The sequence below is a fragment of the Pelodiscus sinensis genome, chromosome 1 (assembly GCF_049634645.1).
Source record: "Pelodiscus sinensis isolate JC-2024 chromosome 1, ASM4963464v1, whole genome shotgun sequence".
Lineage (NCBI taxonomy): Eukaryota > Metazoa > Chordata > Testudines > Trionychidae > Pelodiscus > Pelodiscus sinensis.
Genome location: NC_134711.1, coordinates 151,507,040 through 151,529,990, shown reverse-complemented (window position 1 = coordinate 151,529,990; position 22,951 = coordinate 151,507,040). Strand labels below are relative to the sequence as shown.

Sequence of the window (22,951 nt, the reverse complement as noted above, 5' to 3'; positions counted from 1 at the left end):
AACAAAGGAAGGTGAATGCTGCCCTGGCTGGGGGGCAGGGCTGGAAGGGGGTTGTTCGGTTGGTGGCTGTCTGTGAGGATGGATGAGACAGCCTAGGGAGAGGAGCTGGAGTTTAGGGGCCCAGTCTCCCCCATCTCAAGGGGGCCTGAGGCATCCTAGCCCAGTTCCTGTAACCAGATTACATCTGTGCTGCGCTGTGCTGGAGGAGCAATAAACCACCCTCAATTCCACTGGCTGGTACAGTCTGTTTGTGCCATTTCGGGGTGCAGGAGACGGGGAACCCCCAACGTGCCGTCACAGGCTCATCCTGTATTGGATTGTTAATCAGTTGTTTTTAGGGATGCCTTCACCTTTACAGCCATCAATCTGCCAATCTGATCAATTCTTGACCGTGGGTACGCACTGATGGTTCTTCTGACGCCGATATGTCTCTTTGCAGTCTGTCTTTTACAGTTTTTCACCCCGCATTCTTCCCCTTCTCTCTTGACCATCTGGCTCTAATGATGACCTTCACACCATATCTCATTCATAAAGTTTTTCACAGAGTTACAAACAGCAAAGTTTTATATTAAACAAAAGCAAACAGCATTGTAAATTGCCTTACTAAATTTTGTAATTAAAACAATTCACACTGAAGGCTCGGGCCTTCAACATTCCTCTAATCTCATTGACATAGACACAATATGAGATCATGTCTCTTTACTTACTAAACTTTAAAATATATATCTTACTAAAGGGCTTAATTTAAATGCAATAATGTGTTACCTTACATGGCTACATTATTAAACCTAAAAATACAAATATAAAAAGGATCAAATTTTCAATCCTAACAACAATCTGGCTGGACCCAAGCCCCCTTGAATCAGTTAACCAATTAAACAGCATTTTATATCCCTACATGTAACAGACCCCTAATTGAGTTACCGTTGTCCTCAATTAATGATTGAAAGACTTCAAGTTGTAGAGAATCCACTGTTTTTATATTAAGTTTAACCCTGAAGTCACTAATGCCCCCATGCTGCAGAGGAAGGTGAATCTCCCCACTCCCCATGTGGTCTATGCTAATCTGACCTAGGGGGAACATTCCTTTCGGACCCCAGATCTATCTGTCTTGATACTTTAATGGTGTTTCTTACTGTTGTAGCACATCGCCTTGCAGTATTTATACTCAGACCACCTGTCTGAGCTTTGGAAATACTATTAATTTTATTTTGTAGATGGAAAGATGAGACACTAAGCAGGTTGCCTGTGGTCACAGGTGTAATCTGAAGCAGAGTAGGGAATTGAACCTGGGTCTTTTGAATCCTGTGTCAGTGCTCTAATCACTGGGCCATTGTTCTTTGTTTCGGTCATATATTGTCACTTAACACAAGTTGAGAGACCTGATACTACATCGATTTTGCAGTCTGGTCTTTTTTACTCATGATGAAGAATGCAAGGAGGTTTTCTACTGGTTTCCATTCTTCAGAGTGCAATTTCCAAAGCATTGTTTTAGGGACAAGAAATTAAAACAGTGCTTTATTTTTGTGAATTTTGACAAGTCTTCCCTCTGCTGGGAAGCTACCGTTTACAGGTTTAAATGAATATAAGCGGTGAATTCTCTACAACTTAAAGTTTTTAAATCATGAATTGAATACAACAGCTATTGTGGTTTTTGGCATTACATTCATATTTGTTTCAGGGGAAAAACTAGAGCTAAAATCAGGACCTTGTTAATACAACAGTGATGTTTTCTATCAGTTTAACTACAAATGTGTTCAATAATAAAACACACACAGGTGCACTTTCATAGAAAATTTTAAACAAAGTTGTAAAATTGAAGTAGACTGCATTTCTTAAGACAGCTTGTATAATCTCATGTAAACACAAAAAAAGCGAGTGTTTATGGGTGGAAAAAAAAGCTAGTTTCAGCAAATTAAGTGCTTGGGTAGTGGAGCCAACAGAAAAGATGATTTATGGTTGCATAACTGATTTCCAGGAATAGCTTGCAGTCTGGTATTTCTCACAATTATGTTCCAGAAAACTACGGCTTGCTGTCATGTAAGATTAACAGTCAGTGGCAGTAGCAATGGTTAAGACTGTAGAATAAATAGAACTTGAGTATTTTCCCACCTTATCATATATAATCCTTCTCTGAGAAGGTAAAAATACTCATGTCCTTTCTAAACGAACTCACCAACTTTGCTGTTTCCCTGTGGCTGGCTGCATGACTCCTACATTTATTAATGGGGAGTCCCATGGTAAAACCCCATGCACTGTTACAAAAATATACAACCCTTCCAAACTGAAACTCAGAAGGGAGAACTTTTGTTCTTCTTTTCAGACACGTTTGTCTTCTTTTTTATGCTCAAGTATTTTTATTTTTAGTAGTTTGTTCAGCTTGTTTGCTGTTTAAATCAGCAAATCTTACTAGAATGATCAAAAACTTGCTTACACTTTTTGAACCTCACAATTACATGTATTGTGTGTGTGTGTGTGTGTGTGTGTGTAAAAAATATCTGTTATAATCGTGTGTGTAAAATATTTCTTATAATCGTGTGTGTGTGTGTGTGTGTGTGTGTGTGTGTAAAATATCTGTTATAATCTTTAGTGTGTGTTAAATTAAATGTAGTCTCTCCAGCAGAATTCCTGTCTTTGGCTGAATTGCCTAACTTACCTGTTGATTAAGTAAATCAGACCCTCACCATACTAGCTCCCCAGCTGCCAGGAATTGTCTACAGTTTGATCTTCTGTGACTCTTATGCTTATGGATTTATGAAATAGAGCAAACCGGAGAGGTGCTATGTGGCTTGTTCTTGTTCCCATTGACTTTTAGTGGGGGTAGCATATGCTCAGCACCTCTTGGGTTTTGGCCTCTTTTTGGGCTCTAATGCCTATACCTGAAATCCCACTGACATCAATGAAGTGCTGCACCTTTCAAGCTTGGACCTTACATGCTAAGGCTACATCTGGACTTAGTGTGTCAGATATCAATCTTCTAGCATTCGATTTAGCAGGTCTAGTTAAAATGTCTTTTCTGCTATCTCTAGCACACTATCTCAAGTGTTGGGACTCACTGCTCCTAGGTGCAGAGTAAATATACCCAACAAGACTTTGAGTAAGGCAAAGAGGATTAGCCCACAGTATAAAGCGAGGTTTATAGTGGAAAGCCATCTAAGATGTGATTGGGAAGATGCAACTGATTCATTATCAAATTGCTGCTATTAATTATAATAGGTAAAATCTGCTTTTTATGAAGTTGTTAGTAAAAGTAATATATGGTGCATTTATTTTGCAAATACAGGCAGTCCCCGGGTTACGTACAAGATAGGGACTGTAGGTTTGTTCTTAAGTTGAATCTGTATGTAAGTCGGAACTGGCGTCCAGATTCAGCCGCTGTTGAAACTGATCAGCTTCAACAGCGGCTGAATCTGGACGCCAGTTCCGACTTACATACAGATTCAACTTAAGAACCCCAGGCATCCCCAAGTCAGCTGCTGCTGAAACTGATCAGCGGCTGATTCCAGGAAGCCCGGGGCAGGGGCTTCCTGTAGTCAGCCACTGGTCAGTTTCAGCAGCGGCTGACTTGGGGACGCCTGGGGCAGAGCAGCTGGGGTGCTGCTGGGTTGGTCCAGTAGCGCCGCCGCTCCTCGGCGCTACTGGACCAACCCAGCAGCACCCAAGCTGCTCTGCCCCAGGCGTCCTGATTCAGCCGCTGATGAATCTGACCAGCAGTAGCTGAATCAGGACGCCTGGGGCAGAACAGCTGGGGTGCTGCCCGGTTGGTCCAGTAGCGCCCAGAGCGGCGCTACGGGACCAACTGGCAGCGCCCCAGCTGCTGTACCACAGGTGTCCGGAGCAAAGCCACGGAGCACGGGGGCTGTCCTGCTGCCCTCGGGCTCCGTGGCTTTGCTCTGCTTTGCTCCCCGTCCCCCTGGTCTGCAGACCAGGGGGAGAAGGGGGCAAAGCAGAGCAAAGCAGAGCCAAACCGCGGAGCGCTTGGGCAGCAGACAGCCCTGTCCGCTGCCCACGTGTTCCGCCACTTTGCTTCCTCTCCCTGGTCTGCTGGAGACCAGGGAGAGGAACGGCCCCGTTTGTAACTGCGGATCCGACATAAGTCGGATCCGCGTAACTCGGGGACTGCCTGTATGCCTTTTGATTTCATAGTAGACACCCAGGTAGCATTGGGTATTAGAACCTTAACTGGATTAAAAAACTCTCACCTTATCTCATTCTTAATTTCATATTTAATTCAGTTTCTCTTTTTATTTTTCAGCTCTGGAATTCCAACACCTGCTCCAGCTGGTGATACTGCCACATTCAGAGGTCTTGTTTTCATCTGCTTATATTTGTCTTTATCCATCTCAGTGTTACTATAAACTGCTGTTTTAAATGTATTGCAACATTCACCTGTGGGAAACTTGATGGCTTGGGATTAGTCATTAGACAGGGATCATTCAGTCTTTAGCTCAGTGCTGATCCTGATTTTGTCCTGTAGATGCTGCTGTCATACAGAAAGTAATGCTGTCAGTGTCTAAGGCACAGTTGCATGCAGCTTGAAAGATCCTAATTTTAAAATGATCTTGGGGCACTTTTTCATATCTTGGATTTATACTCTCAAAAGTATTACACCCTTGTTTGGCAGATGAAATTTTTGTGTACTCCTAAATAATAGATGTCATTTATTTTCTCTCTACCTGATCAATGCCGTATGTACTTTGTTCTCCTCGGGATGCTGGGATCGGGAATAATTTGATGTTGGTTGAACGGTCTACCAGGAAGCATGCTCTGGTGTTTGTATTATTTAAAAAAAATGTGTTTCTTTCTTAGATGCAGCTGCGAATGTTCCACCTCCTCATGAGATCTCCATTGAGAGTCCCTCAGATAATACCTTCAACATGAATGAAGACTCAGATGCTAGTGTAAGTAGTGCTTCATTGGATCTGGTGTTGTTTTCGCCTTCTTAACAGCTGTCTTCTACCTTGATTTGCATTGCTTTTTAATCTAGCCTGTCCCTTGTTTTCTCCTCTTTTTTTTTTCTGATCCTGCCATAGGCTTTTTAATAGTTTCAAACAAAAATACACTAATTCCTGAAGGTCAGCAGAATTTAAGGAATTTACTGGAGGGAGTTGATAAAGCACTACCTTGATGAGAGGAGCAGCTTAAGTGATGGGAAGAGTTTTATGCTAAGTGTTTAATTAGTTCACTACAGAGTTAGTTCTCTCAGTCACAGAGGGTTCATAGCAAAGCTTCCTTAAACATGGGCTCAGCCCACAAGTCAGTGTGTGTTTTGATAGTACTGCAGGATTAGACATTGGGTGAGATTTTCCAAAAGTATCTGTATGACTTAGGAGCACAGTTCCTATCGGAAGGCAATATGACTTGTGCTCCAAAGTCACTCTGATAATTAGGAAAATCCTACCCCCTCTCTATATAGAGGGATTTTATTTAAAGTATAAGCATCCATCATCTTGGTATCTAGCTGAGGGAAAACTCTCCAAACTTGCATTCCTGAAGTTATGTTTCCCCTGCACCCAGCAAGTTCGTAAGTCGGAAAGAGGCTGTAATTTTTTTGTCAAAATAACACAGTAACAATGTAAACACACAATTTTCAATTATTTTGATAATTTATTTCAAAATTGTTGTGAGCAAATAGTTGAAAATGGTGTGATTATATTGTTTTCTTGTCAAATAAAACATGTGGACTTCTAAATTTTTTTAACTTTTTTTGGTGCAGAATTTCCTCTGGAGTAACTATATAACTGTAGTGATAGAGATGCAGCCGTGTTAGTCTGGTGTAGCTGACACAAAAGACAGAACTATGTAGCACTTTAAAGACTAACAAGATGGTTTATTAGGTGATGAGCTTTCGTGGGTCAGACCCACTTCCTCAGATCAATATGTGGAAACAAATCGGCACAACCATATATACCAAAGTGATACAATCAAAAAAAAAAAGGAACGCATGTGAAATTGACAGATCAAATTTTAGAACAGAGTGAGGGTGAGGGGGAAAGGTAAGTTTCTGTGAGGTAATGACATTGGGGTGATAATTAGGGAAGCTATCTTTGTAATGGGTGAGATAATTAGAGTCTTTGTTTAAACCCATACATAAAGTGTCAAATTTAAGCATGAATGACAATTCTGAAGCTTCTTGTTGAAGTCTGGAGTTAAAGTCTCTTTGAAACAATATGCATGTTTTAAGGTCATTAAGTGAATGATCAGTCTGGCTGAAATGGCAGGCAATAGCTTTCTCTCTGTGAGAGAGTCTTATGTCTGTTTTGTGTGCATTGATTCTTTGGCGAATCAGAAGAATGTAAAATCTACCTTTGAGAGTAGACTCAAAGAGCCTGACTTGGTTAGCCTAACCAAACAAAGGCTGAGTGGAGGTAGGATTGCTCTCTATAAATACATCAAAGGGATAAATACCAGAGAGGGAGAGGAGTTATTTAAATTGAACACCATTGTGGACACAGGAACAAATGGATATAAATTGGTTACTAGCAAGTTTAGGCTTGAAATTAGAGGAAAGTTTCTAACCAGCAAAGGAGTGAAGAAGTTCTGGAACCACCTTCTAAGATGAGCAGTGGGGGCAAAAAATTGACCTGGCTTCAAGACTGAACTTGATACATTCATAGAGTGACTGGTATGATGAGACTGTCTACAATGGCATGTAATAGGGATGTCAACGTGTATTCCACTAGATAATTAACCCATAAGCTTTGGCTTATTGGTTAATCTTCTTGACTACGTGCACTCCCCATGCTTTGCTGCCTCTGTATTAGATAAAGAGGCAGCCGCGTTGCAGGGGAGGAGGCCGGAACTGATAGGAGGGGGGAGCTGGATTTCAAGCAGGCTCCCTGCTCATGCCGGCTCTGCAGACCCGCCTGCTCCCTCATCCCTTGCTGCTTCCTACAGAGGCAATGAGGAGGAGCAGGTAGGAACCAGTGCTGGTGGGAGCTAGCTTAAAAGCCAGTTCCCCCCAGCACCAGCTCTGTGATGGTACCTGCTCCCACTTCAATAGAGGCAGCAGTGTGGGAGGGGTGGGGGAGACTGTTCCTTCCTCCTCTCCACAGCAGCCTCTGTCCATGGGGAGCTCGGACCCCCCATGGACACAGGCTGTTGCCAGCACCCTATGCTGCTGTCTCTGTGTGGGGAGCTGGTTTTAAAACTGGCTCCCCTTGTGGACTGGTTCCCGCCTGCCACTCAGCACTGCTGCCTCCTGATAGACAAAGGCAGCACTACGCGGTAACAGGGGGCTCCCTGGGAGTGGGACTGGGAGTTTAATGACTGCTGACCCCAGCCTTAGGGACTAGGGAATAAGAACATAAGAATGGCCATACTGGGTCAGACCAAAGGTCTACAGTGGCCAGCACCAGGTGCCCCAGAGGGGGTGGACCGAAGACAATGATCAAGCGATTTGTCTCCTGCCATCCCTCTCCAGCCTCTGACAAACAGAGGCCAGGGACACCATTTCTATCCCCTGGCTAATAGCCTTTTATGGACCTAACCTCCATGAAATTATCTAGCTTCTCTTTAAACTCTATTATAGTCCTAGCCTTCACAGCCTCCTCTGGCAAGGAGTTCCACAGGTTGACTACGCGCTGTGTGAAGAAGAACTTTTCTTTTATTAGTTTTAAACCTGCTACCCATTAATTTCATTTGGTGTCCTCTAGTCCTTCTATTATGGGAACTAATAAATAACTTAGTTGTGTAACCACTAAGATTTCATGCTGTTACATGACTATTCAATTACACTATATCTAACATCCCTACCATGTTGTTGATCTTTCACTGCCAGCAGTGAAAATTCCTCCCTGACCCCAACTATAATGATCAGACAGACATTAGAACGTAGACAAGACACCTGGAAAAGAATTCTCTGTAGAAACTCAGAGTCTTCCCCTTTCTACAGAGAATTCTTTTCCAGGTGTCTTGTCTACGTTCTAATGTCTGTCTGATCATTATAGTTGGGGTCAGGGAGGAATTTTCCCCTGGGTCAAATTGGCAGAGACCCTGGGGAATTTGCACCTTCCTCCGCAGCACGGGGCACAGGTCACTTGCTGGTTTAAACCAGAATGAGCGGTGGATTCTCTGCAACTTGTCATCTTTCCATCATGATTTGAGGATTTTAGTAACTCAGCCAGAGGTTAGGAGTCCATTACAGGTGTGGGTGGGTGAGGGTTCTGTGGCTTGCAACGTGCAGGAGAGCAAACTAGATGATCGTGATGGCCCCTTCTGGTTTTAAAGTCTATGTTGACCTTGGCCAGGGAACTTCAAATGGAGGGCACGCTGATTGTGTGGCATGTTCCCCCGGGGGCTCTGTGGGACGTCTAATGTAAGAACACCAAAAATGTGTTTGCTGGGGCTGGTAGGTAGGATCACAGTGAGGCAGAGCTAAGCAGCAATTTCTCTTCCTGATACGCAGCCCTGCTGCTCTTAGATATTTTAGGTGGAAGCTTGGTTGGCTGTTGCTTACTGCCTGAATCAGCAGTAATGCTCACAAGTTCTCCTCCAGCACAGCCTTGGGGGGTATCAGTCGTTGGCTCCAGGGTTGCTTCAGAAATCAGACTGCCAGGGATCCAGCTGGGTAGTTCTACAGAGGCCACTTCAGGTCTCATGTATGTCTCACGAGATCCTTTGGTTACACAAGCTGAACCCCATCCTATTTCTCTGAGGAAAAAGGTGGGGGGATACTTGCCTCCAAAATGGCACAATAAACAAAAACCTCCAAATAGGAAACTTGTGCGTTTCTTGCTTTGTATGTGGATTGAACCCATTAGTTATAAAATAGCCCAAGCATTGTTCCTCCATGTAAAAGATAACCAAAGGGCAAAGCATATAGGTCACTAAATGTCACTCTCTTTTCTTTTCCCATAGATTAACAATGAGATAAAGAAAGAGGATGAGAAGCTGGTGAAACCTGTGCCTGACCAAATGGTTGAGTTCAGCATCCTTGTTTTGGGAGAGAAGTACACGGAGGAATTGAATGACCCATCCACCATGCAGCATCAGCTCCTTGCAGAGCAGTTTATTTCCCAGGTATTTTACCTTCTCTGTCCCTTTCTGCCATAGCTCCCGATAATAATAATAATACGAGGATATGAAAACTGTTAACTACAGATTTCCTCATGTGGTTCTCCTCAGCTAGCTAGGGATTTCACTGCCTGAGGCATGCTGGAAAATGCCCATCACCTCGCTGTCTTTATCTAGCTGAGCTTCTCCACCTCTGGAGTCCTGCAAATCTGGGGATACTTGCATCCGTGGATGTGGATATCTGTGGGTCATTTTTGTAAATACGGATGCGGATGCAGATTCAAATTTGATATTTAGAACTCTGCAAATTTGTGGATATCTGCTTTATATCAGATGTGGATATTCACAGGTCATTTTTGCAGATGCGGAATCAAATTTTGTATACATACAGGGTAGGGATTTAATAGTGTAGTCGATAAACCGATTTACTGATAAGTAAAAGCTTATTGATTAACGTTATAGACTACATACATTTCCCCTTCCCTCCTCCCCCCCCCCCCCCCCCCCCCCCCGCCACCAGTACATTTTTTAGCAGCCTGGCTCAGTCCTGGCTCGCATCAGGTCCAGGACTTATCCCCACTGCAGCTCTGCATTTAAAGTGTATTAGGAGCCAGGCAGCCCAGCTCAGTTCCAGCTTGCACTCGGCTCAGCCCTCACCCCCCGGGAGGGTCTGCTGCTACCTCATACTGCTGCCTCTGTATCAGCCGGTCCACGTGGGGAGCTGGTTTTTAAACTGGCTCCTCTTGCGAACCAGCGTCTGCCTGGCCCCCTGTCCTGCTGCCTCTGATCCAGAGGCAGCAGCACAGAGTGGCAGGCAGTTCCTTAGGAGTGGAGCCAGAGCACACTGGATGCCAGCCCCACACCCAGGGACTACAGAATAGTTAAGTAAAGTGATAAGAATTCATGAGGTTAATCGACTATCCAGTTAACATCCCTAGCACAGGATTCTATCCATGTCCTTGTTCATTTGGTTTTTCTGCAGGTAGACATGGGAGAGTACATTTGGGAAGGTTGGGCTCCAAAACTAGGTGCAAAGGGACTCAGTCGAACCCTTAGTTGGGAAGTTCTCGGTTTCCTTTTCTGTTTATACAAATGTATTTTGCTTTATTTATTACTAGAAGATTTACCGGGTGTTGCTTGGGTCCTTAATTAATTTTTGGTTTTTGGAAAATAAACTGAAAATGTACGTGCTTCATTTAAATCATTGCCCGGGGGCGGGGGTTGGGGGGTGAAGTGAGGAGGGGAGGAGATCAGTGTGAAGGCTGCCCTGGGGAGAGAGGACTACACCAGCCCCCTCTCACCACAGCAGCTTGGGGTCATGTCAGGGGAGGGATGCATGTTCCCCAGCTGGGACAGGCTGCTGCCTCTGTATCATTTGCACCCTGTGGCCCCTCCCTGCCAGCCAGAGTGAGGAATATAGTGAACTGTGCATTTTCCCTTCACTTTCTGATGAAGAGGAATGTCCAGCAATGTTCCCGTACCAGTGATGGGGGAAGGGGAGCTTCAGCCCCGTGCCACCTTCCCTAAAGGGCGCCTGAGGGATGGGAGGCTTGGGCCAGTCCCAGATGGGGGTAAAGGTGTGTGCCCCCAGCCAGTCCCTTTCACCTGGCTAGTGATCCTGTCTCTTTTCTGTGTGGTTTTATGAGAAGCAATCCCATTCCAGGCACATCCAAACCTGACCTTGCTTTAAGTTAGGATAAGAGGAAGCAGTATACTGAATTTGATGGTCCTAGCTCTTATTGTTTAGGAGGAGTTCTTGAAACAGAGGCTCTCAAATATACAGTAGATAACATCATTGCTGGGAGGAAAGGACTTGGCTGATAGCATCTGTATTTTGTTCTGTTGCCTTATTCTGCCAGTTTTACACACCTGCTTATCCCAGGATTAAATTTTGCCCTATTCTTCCTGAATATTTCCATGAGTCACTCATAGGGCTGTTGATGCTGGGCTTTAAGAAGTGTCAAGTTTCCCATTTCTCAGAATGGAATTCCATTTGATGTAAATAAAACTTCGGAGCTTCAAAGGCTGTTCAAAATGTTAGTGTTTCCTTATTCGTGACTGGCCAGATTTGTGTTCTTGTGCAACCTAGGCCATTTTAAGTCCCAGTGAGGACAACGCTGAGTCCCCAACTGCCAAAACAAAAAGAGTTCCCAGCTGAATTGTTTCAATTTTAATGAGCGGAATAAACCTGCAGATGACTAATAGCAACTAGCTTCAGTAGAGTGAATCCTCCTGAAGAGACGGAAGACAAGTTTATGAAGATCACAAAACCAAGCGAGTACCATCTGTAGGCAGCAACATTTTCTGAATGAGTGGCCGCCCCTTACATGCAATACGCCATCCATAACGTAGGCTGGCCACCCAGCCCATTCTCACTGCTCTTTCAGGCTTTAGCTCAGCAGAGCATTTAACAACCTGCTTAAATTCATCCCTATTCATGGACATACTCAAGCACATGCCTAACTGTCATTGAAGTAAATGGAAATTAAGCACAAAAGTGTTCTGCTGAATAAGGAAAGGCTGCTGACTCAGGGCCTGGACTCCTCCTGAAAATGAACCACTTCTACAGGTCCCAGAACTAGTGAGTCCATAATATTTGCTGTATTTTTATCCATTTTTTAAAAAAAGGAAAAAATAGTTATTGGGCCACTTATACATGTGTGTGCACCGCAACTGAGCATTTGTGTGACCATATTGTTGTAACTCTGGACCTTTCCCTTCCCCCCATACTCAATGACACGTCCACATTTGGACCATAAGCTCTTTGGAGCACAGACCATGTCTTCCTTTTGTATTAGGTAAGACCTCCAGCATGACTTTGGGTGCTGTAAAATAACAAACAATAATTACATTATTTTCTCTAGCTTTATTCCCATCTCAGTCTTATTAGTTGGAGCTCTTCTTGGCAAAGTCTGCTGAATCCATTATATGGGGGGCTAACTGTATGCCAGATTATGAATTAGGTGGGAAATAGATGTACTCTATCCTTAAGCCAAAGGGTGTGTCCACAACTCCCTCATATGGCCAGTTTACGTCAGACAACTTAATTTTCCTAGCTGTGTGGCCAAATACAGTAGTAGTGCCATAGTGTGTGTGGAAGAAATGTCAGATGGGAGGGGGCCACCTGGCATCTGGATATTCCATTTCTTTGATCCCCTGCCTAGTTCTTTCCGTGCTTGGACAAAGAAGCCCTTGAAAATCAGCAGCATTTGGGTCACACCAGACACCATATAAAAACAGGCTGGGGGGTGGGGGTGGAATCTGAGGAGCAGAAAAATCCTGGGATGACAGATCACAGGGATTTTTCTCTTCCAGCCTGCAAACAATTACCGATGATGTTTCCTATTTGTGGCCTGCTGTTGCAGCACAAGCCCCTATTTAATTAGGCCTGGATACATCAGCACTTTACCACCCGCAGATTTTCTCTCCTATTTGCACCCTCCTGCAATGGATTGTTCTCTCACCCCTGAACCCTTCGGAATTCCACCCACTTAAAGCAACCTTGCTACTTAAGCAGCAATGGGCTGTTCCTCTCTAGCACCTGGTCCTCTGATGCATCCCTGTGCTTTGCATTCTGCTGTTATGTTGCCTAGATTCTAAAGCTTTTGTCTTAATCTGTTCTACATTTAATCCGAAAAATTAGAGTTAGTCATAGCCTTTGGGGGGAAAAGGGGTTTGGGTGGATGAGCAGGGAAATAGTGTACCTCATGTTGAGATAGGGATAACTTCAGTTAAATGGACTCAGATGGAATCTGATTGTGTTTTAATGTCAGGCAATATGTGTTGAAAGGCCTCTACTGAATTAAGTTGGCAAAGAGCTCTGTTGTGATCATTCAGATTTATAGATCCCTTCTCTGTGTACAGTCAAATGTCTGTAGAGCTCTGATAAGTGCTAAGTGTAGTCTATTTCCTTCTGTTTTGGTAACAGCAAAGGGATGCCCTCCCATATATTAGGTCTATGTCCTTTTCTATTATAAATAACTCTTCTTTTTATGCAATACTGTAGATATTGCCTATTTTTTCCATTTCCACTTAATGCTATAAATCAATAGGAAACATCAATTGTAATATTTTTCATAAATCACATTTATCTCTCTCTATTTCCCAAATAGGTAAAAAATGCCTTTGAAGAATTACCTGGATATAGTAATATCCATGTGCTAGAATTCAGGTAAATAGATTTAAGGCATAAAATCCTAACGCTAGTGCTCGAGTAATTAATTTTCTTTCTTCTGCCACTGAAGTCAGCCGAAACCAATCTGTTCCATTCTCTCTGAAGCACCTAGCACTGGGCACTGTCAGACCACAGAATACTGGGCTAGATGGATCTTTGGTGTGACCCACTATGGCTATTCTTATGGTTTCATGATGTGTCTGAGCCTGTTTCTAGACCCTGGATAGTTTCAAGATTCTTTGTTCTAGGGATTTAAATTCAATAAAAATGTTTTCTGCAACTTAAGATATGTATTTGATTATTTTCCAAGGTTCTCAAATGTTCATAATTTGACCCAGCTTAGTGTTAAATGCAGTGAACACATACACTCTTGGGAAAACTGTGAGAGTATTTAACTTATTATCCAGTCTACTAGGGAAGACTGACTCAGTAGGTTAATGATGAAATCTATAACCTTTCACCTCTAAGTCACAAAGAGAACAAGATGAATAATTTGTAACAAGTTGTTTATTTTATGTATCTTGCTTGTCTTTTGGCATGTAAATAGTCTGTGAAAAGACTGAGTTTCTCCAATTTATTTTTCAAAATTATTCACTAAATCATTTTTGTAAAGATGGTTTTCAAGTGCTTCTTAGCAAAGTACTTGAAATTGAGATGTGAGCTGCTTTTTGGGTATACACACCACATGATATGTTTCTGTTTACTGATTTAGATTTAGTATAACTTTTAGGATTAGGTTTCTGATGTGAATACTCGGGAGGGTGAATATGAAATTTTGCACTATTTTATTTTTCTGAGTATTCCCGCCAGTAAACTCTGTTGCTACAATTGTCAGTGGAAACAAAAATGGCAAGGGAAGAAAGATGCTTTTGTGGTCGGGGCACCAGATTGGGAGTTAGGAAATCTGGGTTCAATTCTCAGCACTGCCACAGACGTGCTCTGATTATCTTGAGCCGTGTCACTCAGCCTCTCGGTGCACCTGTTCTCCACATTTACAAGGATAATACTTCTTTGCTTTACGGAGGGATTGTGATGATGTTCAGAGGCCATGGCTCTGAGTGCCATAGACAAGCTGATGCAGAATGAAATAATAAAACATTCAAAAGGTTATTTGTGGGCCTATTTTGGCTAAGATTTGCCCATTTTGTATAATAACAAATTCAAATTTAGCTCATTGTGCAATTGGCAACTATTAGTTGCTCTTTAGGTGTGTAAAATGAAGTGGTGGTCTCGTTGCATGGTTCATAGTTAACTGGTCACATCACATTCTCTCTAATATTTATCCTTGTTTTCAGTCTCTCCAAGGAAAACCAAACATTGCAGGAGCATGGGAACAGGTCTAGCCTTTCAGTTCTCACTTTTAGCAGAAGTCAGAATTCAAGCACCTGGATGTGGCAGCGTTGAAAAGCCTACATGGTCCCAGCATATGTAATACTAGTTCTGTGTATAAATCTCCATCAATGCCATTGAAATACTTCCTATCAGCTCCAGCAGCATGTAGATTAGGTACACTGCATATACCCCTAGCACAGGTACAACAAGCAATGTAGATGGTGAGGTATTCCTTAGGCATGTAAAGACATGCCAGAAGCTTAGATTATATACCCCACCTACACAGCTGCTTGTCTTCATGCCCAAACAGTGCTTGTCTATACTGTTCCTCTGCCTCCTTGTAGTTGGAGCCTTTCCCCATCAGAGTGAAAGGCTCTGGCAGTGGGGAGGCAGCAGAGAAAAGCTTGGGTCTGCCAGGGCCTTTCCCTTTTTGGAGACATTCACTGCCGCATGCAGCTAACCACTGCACTGTAGACACAGCCTGTCTTTCACCGTGACATGTAGCTACGTGTATGCTGCATGTCGCTGAGCCTGTGGACAAGGCTGTGACAAGACTGTTGGGTCTGGTGGAATATTCCAGAAAGGATGCTCTACTGTATTCCTGCGTTAAGAAATTCTGATAAGTAAACATGTTTGTGAACTTGCCCTGAGTAACATTATTGTGCCTGTGGTTTTTTTTTTTCTGATTTATGGTAGCACAACTGCACTGACTTACTAGAATGCTTCTTGGTCCCATGGAAGCCCGTAGTGAATTTCTAATTAAATTGAGTGAAACTAGAATTTGACCCCTTGGATAGCAGAATAACATTTTTTTCGTATGTTGTTTGAATTTATTTCCAAATTTGCCACATCTGTTGCATGTCAGAGCTGCCCCAGTAAGGCATAAACTAGAAGAATTGAATGACAACATTCTCATCTAACGTATTTATTTCTTTTTTTAATGTTTAGGTCTCCTGACGACGACAGGTAAAGGCAACATTTGCATATGTATCGTCATATAGTGTAGATTGAGACCTATCTGCTAGTTGCAGGAGACTATTAATTGTTCTGACTGTGTGTGTATGTCTCCAGAATTAAGAGTATCTCCAGTAAAATGATATCCCTTGTTGTAGACTAACTTAAAACTACAAGGAGCCGATCTGTTTTATGCTACCAATTGTCTAAATCTAATTTTCTTGTTTAACTGGTAACAGAGTTAAGTAGGAAACTCTGCCTAAACGTGAATCAGTGAGGTGAGCTATGATTTTTGTAGGAATCATGGAACACTAGAACTGGAAGGGACCTCGAGAGATCATAGGGTGTGTCTAGACTACGTGGCTCTGTCGCCAGATGAAGCCGCGATTTAAATAATCGCCACTTCATTTAAATTAAAATGGCTGCTGCACTGTGCCGATCAGCTGTTTGTCAGCTGAGCGCTGTAGTCTGGACGGTCCGCAGTCGACATCAAAGGCATTTGTCGACCTCCCCGGTATGCCTCGTGGGATGGTATAACAGGGAAAATGGTATATCCCTACAAACCCTATTTAGTTGTTTTAAGGCTAGTGTGGTTGAAAACTCCCCATAGAAGTTGTAATCACCCTTCTTTGATGGAAGGGGGGATCAGCATGGACCTGTTTAGGGAAAGGGACGTGTGTATGTGTGTATACTCTATGTATCCTTATAGATAGTATTTTGTGTGTGTGTGTATACAGGCAAGTCCTTTTCTCGCCCCAGAGGACTGGAGCGGCGGGATGCCCAGATGCGCTGCAGTCCTGCCGCCCCCGTCCTCCGGGGCGAGAAAAGCTGCTCCACGTCTCCCTGGTCTGCTGGGGGGGGGGGCTCCCCCCCCCCAGCAGACCAGGGAGACTGGAAGTAAAACCGCGGAGCACGCCCGCAGCGGGACAGCACGGGCGCGCCTGGGCTGTCCCGCTGCGGGCGTGCTCCAAGGCTTTGCTCCCTGTCTCCCTGCAGACCAGGGAGACAGAGCAAAGCCGTGGAGGATGCAGGCGGTCCTGCCACCCGCGTCTCCCTGGTCTGCTGGGGGGGGGGCGGGGGGGTGCAGCTAGTGCCCCCCCCCCCCAGCAGACCAGGCTTTTCTTGCCTACGCCTGGGGTAAAGCAGCTGGGGCACTGCCAGGTTGGTCCCGCAGCGCCGCTCCTCAGCGCTACTGTACCAACCCAGCAGCACCCCAGCTGCTCTGCCCCAGGCGTCCCCAAGTCAGCCGCTGCTGAAACTGACCAGCGCTGACTACAGGAAGCCCGAGGCAGAGTTGCTCTGCCCCGGGCTTCCTGTAATCAGCCGCTGATCAGTTTCAGCAGCGGCTGACTTGGGGACGCCTGGGTTTCTTAAGTTGAATCCGTATGTAAGTCAGAACTGGCGTCCAGATTCAGCCGCTGTTGAAACTGATCAGTTTCAGCAGTGGCTGACGCCAGTTCCGACTTACATACAGATTCAACTTAAGAACAAACCTACAGTCCCTATCTTGTACTTAATCCAGGTACTGCCTGTATATAAAAAAATTATGCATGCATATTACAGGGAATTAATACTTGAACTTTAATGGATTAGGAACCCACAGTTTATTGACTTTTTGTTAGAGATTTTCTAAAATGCAATCAGAGAGAGAACTCTTTGAAGCCCCTATTCCGTTAAATAATTTTGAAGTAATTTCCAGTTAATACAAGCTTCTTTGATTCCTTTTTTAGGAACTTACTTGACAAAAAAGTCAATGAACTGTGGGTTCCTAATACATTAAAGGTCAAATATAAATTCCATCTAGTTTACATCTTAACATAAAAATTGGTTTCCATAAACAAATCCAATAGAAAAGCAGCATTTGATCTTTGAAGAATGGATTGAAAGAAACAAATTTCTGTTTTTTTTTTAAAAGTAGAGTATTAAAGCCATCCCCTTGTTACCATGTGCTTCTGCAAGAAAGGATGCCCAAGACTCTAGTCAGAGAAACACTGCTCCAAGGAGCAGATGTTTGGACTGGTTTCAGGTGGATGACAGAATAGTTTTTAATTGCAGTTAACCACAAGTGACAGCATGTCTTTATTAAATCCAGGTATTATTCTCATCCAGCATATTGGGTTCTGATTTTTTGGCCTACTATTTCATTGTTGTGCTCTGTTTCCATTCCCCATAGCCATACATAGTGTCTGCAATGTGTCTACAATAGATGAAATTCAATGAAGGCGGCAACCGTGAAACTGCAGCAGAGTTGTGAGTTTAGTGCAGCTGCATTTGCTGCTTACAGCTGAACTGAGTTTAGCCCTGCCGGACTCTTAAGCCCAGACATTACTTAGCAATGCATGCCAGCTTTATGGCGAGAGGAAAACCTATATTTAGAGCAGGGTTTCCTGGTACTTCATAGACAACCCTATTTTCTCACTGTGTATGTTGTAGCACCAAAGTGTGAACCAGTATCTAAAGCACCCTAGTGCCCATGGTCTGTGTGGTAAATCTGATTAGCACACTGTCTTGTGGGAAAATAATTCCATGTGTGCTCATGAGAAGAAAATTCAGAAAACAGAGTAGGATTAGTACAAATAATTCAGATGTACAAATTTACAAAACAAACTTTTAATAAAAATTAATGAAACTATATTCTTATAAATAGGTACTTTTCCAGGCCTTAGAGATAATATGAATACATCTTCAGATCTATCAAGAGAACCATATAAAGAAGACTTAAATTGTGTAACCTGTCTACTATGAATGATCAAGGACTCTCAAAAGTTTATATTTGTGTTTGTTTACATTTTCCCAGTCTGATTTAATATCTCAGCCATTCGTGGGGTTGACAAGATCTAGTAAAAACCTGCTCTCCGTGCTTATAATGTTTCCACTCCCACTTCTGGATGTAGGTTGGCCTTATTAATCACTATGACATAAAGACAATGTAGCACTTTAAAGACTAACAAGATGGTTTGTTAGATGATGAGCTTTCATGGGCCAGACCCACTTTCTCAGATCAAATAGTGGAAGAAAATAGTCACAACCATTTTCTTCCACTATTTGATCTGAGGAAGTGGGTCTGGCCCACAAAAGCTCATCATCTAATAAACCATCTTGTTAGTCTTTAAAGTGCTACATTGTCCTGCATTTTGCTTCAGCTACCCCAGACTAACACGGCTACATTTCTATCACTATGACATAAAGACAGATTTTGAGATTTTGAGTGTGGGTAGCGCGGTCTGAAACTTTTGCTACAACAATGAAATATTTTGCAGAGATGGGAAAAAGGCATAGACAAACATGAAAACAATTAAATACATTTTATCAAACACCCTTTTCAACTATTGCATCTTTTCCAAGCGTGAGACCTGGCTCTCAAACAACTAGATTGTCTGCTAGAGTTGCAAACTGTTTAGCTCTGATCTATAGTTGTTGTTTTTTCTTTATAAAACCACAGTGGCGTGGAGGTTCACTATTCTGTCACGTTTGTTGGGGAAGCCCTCAGCAATGCCACCTGGGACCTTATTAACCTTCATTCCAACAAAGTGGAGGACAACTCCTTTATGGAACTTGAGGATAACCCAACTGTTGTCTACACAGTCAGTGACTTCAGAACTTACATTGCTGAAATCCTTCAGAAGAACTCTTTCCTTGAAAATGTTTCTTTGACCTTGGACCCTGACTCTCTCCAGCTCATTAATGGTGTGTAGTCCTTAAAAAATGCTGTGCTATGGATATTAGAACTTGTGTTTAGAGAAGAGGAAGGATGTGGTGCAGTGGATTAGGAAAGTTCTCTGAAAAGGAGAAAGTTATTTGCACTAATATGGTGCATAGGGCTCTTTTTTTCTCCTGGTTTTATCAAATTCAATGTGAAGCACTAGTGGTAGGAACCCATCACTGAACCACTCTATTAGCCTCTCTTACATGACTTTAATACTGCGATGTTTAACTTTTAAGGTATGCATTGATTGTTTAAATCATGTATCAGCAACTGAAATATAATTTCTACCCAAAATGTATACTTTGTATGATATTGTGTGAATTTCACCCTAGTAGCACTGAATTGGACCATGGCCTAAAGCCTGATAAGTGCTGGCTTTTCCAACCTTCTTGTTGCCAATGGAAATGATCTGTCTACAGTTGTTAAACTTGCTCTCTCTTTGTTTCAAATGTGACTGACAAAGGGAATTCCAGATTCAGAATCATTCTGGTGAGCAGTTTGAGAAGATCCTGGAAGGAAATATAAGATGGGAGAGGGAAAATGAAGGAGGGTTTTAGTCCACAGTACCCTGATACTTGTACAAACAGCTTCCTTGCATTCTCTAAATGCATATTGAGTGATAAATTGGGCCGTAGACCAATTCAAATGCTGAATGTTTACTTATCCTGTGCTTTTAATTATTTTCACGCACTCCTCAGCTGTGACAGCATTTAAAAAACCACACTTGGCATCCAATAAACTACAATAAACATTGTGTATGAACTGTGATTTAGCAACATTTCTTTTATTTCTCCAGTAAAAGAAGTTCTCTCCCCCATACCTGAAGATACATCTAGGATTACTGAAAATCCGATTGTTCTTGTATCTCCAGAAGTTGATGATGTAAGTACATTTTTTAACTGCATTCTGATTCTAGTAACTCTGATTTGTCCTCCAGCCTCCTACTTACCAACACATCTGAATAGTTTAATTCTACAAGGTGGAAGTCTAGTCAGAATCCAGAAACGCAGCTCCCGTCCATGTTTGAAATACAGAACGAATGCTCAGAAACACACAATATAGAGATACACAGTCTCATGAAAGAACTCCGTTTTGAAAGTTCCTCCTTTTGTGAAATATTTGGTCTTTGAGTTAGTGGCACACCTTCTACAACAGAGCCTGACCTGTTCTTTTCAGTATAAGCCAATACTGTGTACTACTTACAACTTATCTAGCTGAGCCTTCATTGTAGGATTCCCTTTTGGTTTCTTGCAATGTTGTGAGTATATATGGCTTCATGGGGAAATGGTGGTCCTCACAACTGAAGAGTATCATTAGGGCCTTTGCTTGGAACAGTAGTAGTAGATGTGAGAGGAAATTTTGCCCATGGAAGAGACTGGATTAAAAAAGAATTTTGCAACAGCATTGTTCTTACTGAGAAGTGTAGTGCTCAGTTCTTACAAAAACAAAACAAATAAACAATCCCCCCCCCCCCAACCGTTCATCTCCATAACAGCAAAGGAAATCTAGAAAAGTCTTGGCCAGTACAAGAAGTATCCTTTTTTTTATGTCCATGTTTTCTCCAAAGTTGAAAGCATTTAAGGCAACCGTTGTCTATATAGCTCTAGTGATAAACTCAATTAAGCCACAACATTGAGACCCAGCTTCTGAACATCCTTAGATTTGGTGGTGATCCAGTCTAAAGTTTGATCAGGCCTATTATGCAGATAGTTTTGTGACCCTGGACACGCTTAATTTCAGTTCAAATCTTCGAAGTCTTCATTAAGTAAATTCCATTGACTTCATATGAGTATGTTGTGATGTATACGCTATATTAACATACGCTATAGTAATTAATATGTGTAGTATCAATAACTTCAGTGGGAATCTTTGGCTGATGAAAAGCTTCGGAAATAAACCTGTGCAATCTAGAAATTTGCATGGAGTTGACTGTGGTGAACAGCATGAATATATTGACTAATTTGTAGAGATTGGTTTTCTATATTGTATATGTGAGAGTTGAGTGAATTCTTAATAGTTTCTACACATGCATTAATAAATAATTTTAGCTGTTCGTATATTGCTTCTATGTTCACTTGCTGCAGATATTTTAGCAAATGAAAGTTTACAATAATAATAAATTTTAACTGGATTTTTTAAAATATTTTCTGGAAGTGAATTATGAACATGTAAAAGCAATTATGTGCAACAGAAACCTGATTCTAGTAGTTCTGTTTATCTAGTCAAGGAATAGAAACAATAGCATATGACCTACCTTTCCAGCTAAGAGCTTCAATTTTAGATCTTCAATACTTGCAGCAAGCTGCCCTGTGCAATCAACAATGCAGAAATTATTTGGGAAACAATTTAAATAAGAAAATCAAATTGCTTATGGACAGTTTACAAACAGGCTGAACTTTTAAAATTCCTTATAGGCAATATCTGTACTTTACAGCTAAGTAGGTAATAATAGCACCAGTAAGAGAAAATACCTTTATTTTATAGTAATAGTTTAAATTTTAGGACACTATTTTAATGTCATCATATTTGTGTGGGACTATCCTAATTTCACAAACTGATGAGATATCAATGATCAATTAACTCTAGAGCCACCACTCACATCATAATCATGGTATCTTGCTCAAATCCCAGAGATAGGATTTAAACCAGACTTTATTATTTTAAGAGCCTGGGTTATTGAATGTGATGTCTTTCGGGCAGCAAGCTATGGAAAATTGTGGGGGGTTTTGGTTTTTACAGTGATATGTCATATTAGTAAATTGTTCAAATGATATTGGCAAAAAACAGATCATGCCACTATAATATTAAACTTGTTAATATAACATTATACTATAACAATAATCTTTGAAATGTATTAGTTGTCATAGGAACACCAATACACATTAAATAAATGATGAAGTGCAATTCTTGGCACCTGCATGCTAACATCTAAAACATTTTCATTGAAAAGATATTGACACGAGTTTTAATTTTTTTTAATACTTATTTCACTAATCTTGCAAAAAAGAGAGTTTTACACCACGCTGGTGATTTTTTTTTCTTAAGATCGTTTCTGAAGCATAAAACTGCTATGTATTATTTTTTATTTTATTATAAGTATTATAATATTAAAATATAATAACTTGCAATTGGTAAAATTAAAACCATCTACAAAGATATCAGGAGTGCAATAACAGCTACTCAAATACTTGCTAAATAGAGCAGAACAAATAATTCACAAGAAAACAGCTTATTTTGTGTGAAATTCACATTTTTTCTTATTCACAAATTGTTCACATGAATAAATCAGATAATTTAATTATGTATTCAAAATAATTTTCAAGTTACTTGAGAATAATTCTTAGATATAGACTTTGAAGAATCCATTGCGAGTGTTCACAATTCTTGCTTTTACAGATTCATTACATAAATACAATATTTTTCTACTCCCTTATTGGATGAATTACCGTGTATACTCGATCATAAGCCGATGTTTTTTAAAGCACATGGTAAAGAGTGGGGGCTTATGATCAGGTCATTGTGCTTCACATTTTTTTTCTACTGGTGAGGAGTTGGCAATCATCAGTTCCCAGCCCAGTAGGACAAAATGCTGGTGTGCTGGAACGTTTTATGTTCTTAGAACAGTTGCTGCCGTTTGCCATTCCAGGTCAATGGGAGCAGCAGGAAGTGGCATCCAGCAGGTTCCTTGGCTCACGCTGCTTCCCTCAGTTCCCATTGGCTGGGAACGGCAAATGGCAGCCAGTGGGAGCTGAGAGGCTCCATGCCTACAG

General features: G+C 41.9%; 1 protein-coding gene across 1 annotated transcript in view; it reads left to right on the top strand.

Annotated features, from left to right (window-relative positions):
- The window catches only part of IMPG2 (interphotoreceptor matrix proteoglycan 2), an 83,920-nt gene that overhangs the window by 38,924 nt on the left and 22,045 nt on the right, over window positions 1–22,951 (top strand). The window contains exons 6-12 of the mRNA XM_075907641.1: window positions 4,256–4,305; window positions 4,810–4,901; window positions 8,860–9,021; window positions 13,128–13,186; window positions 15,470–15,487; window positions 18,918–19,162; window positions 19,978–20,063. Of these exons, the coding sequence (XP_075763756.1) occupies window positions 4,256–4,305; window positions 4,810–4,901; window positions 8,860–9,021; window positions 13,128–13,186; window positions 15,470–15,487; window positions 18,918–19,162; window positions 19,978–20,063 (712 nt within the window). The remainder of the gene's footprint in view (window positions 1–4,255; window positions 4,306–4,809; window positions 4,902–8,859; window positions 9,022–13,127; window positions 13,187–15,469; window positions 15,488–18,917; window positions 19,163–19,977; window positions 20,064–22,951) is intronic.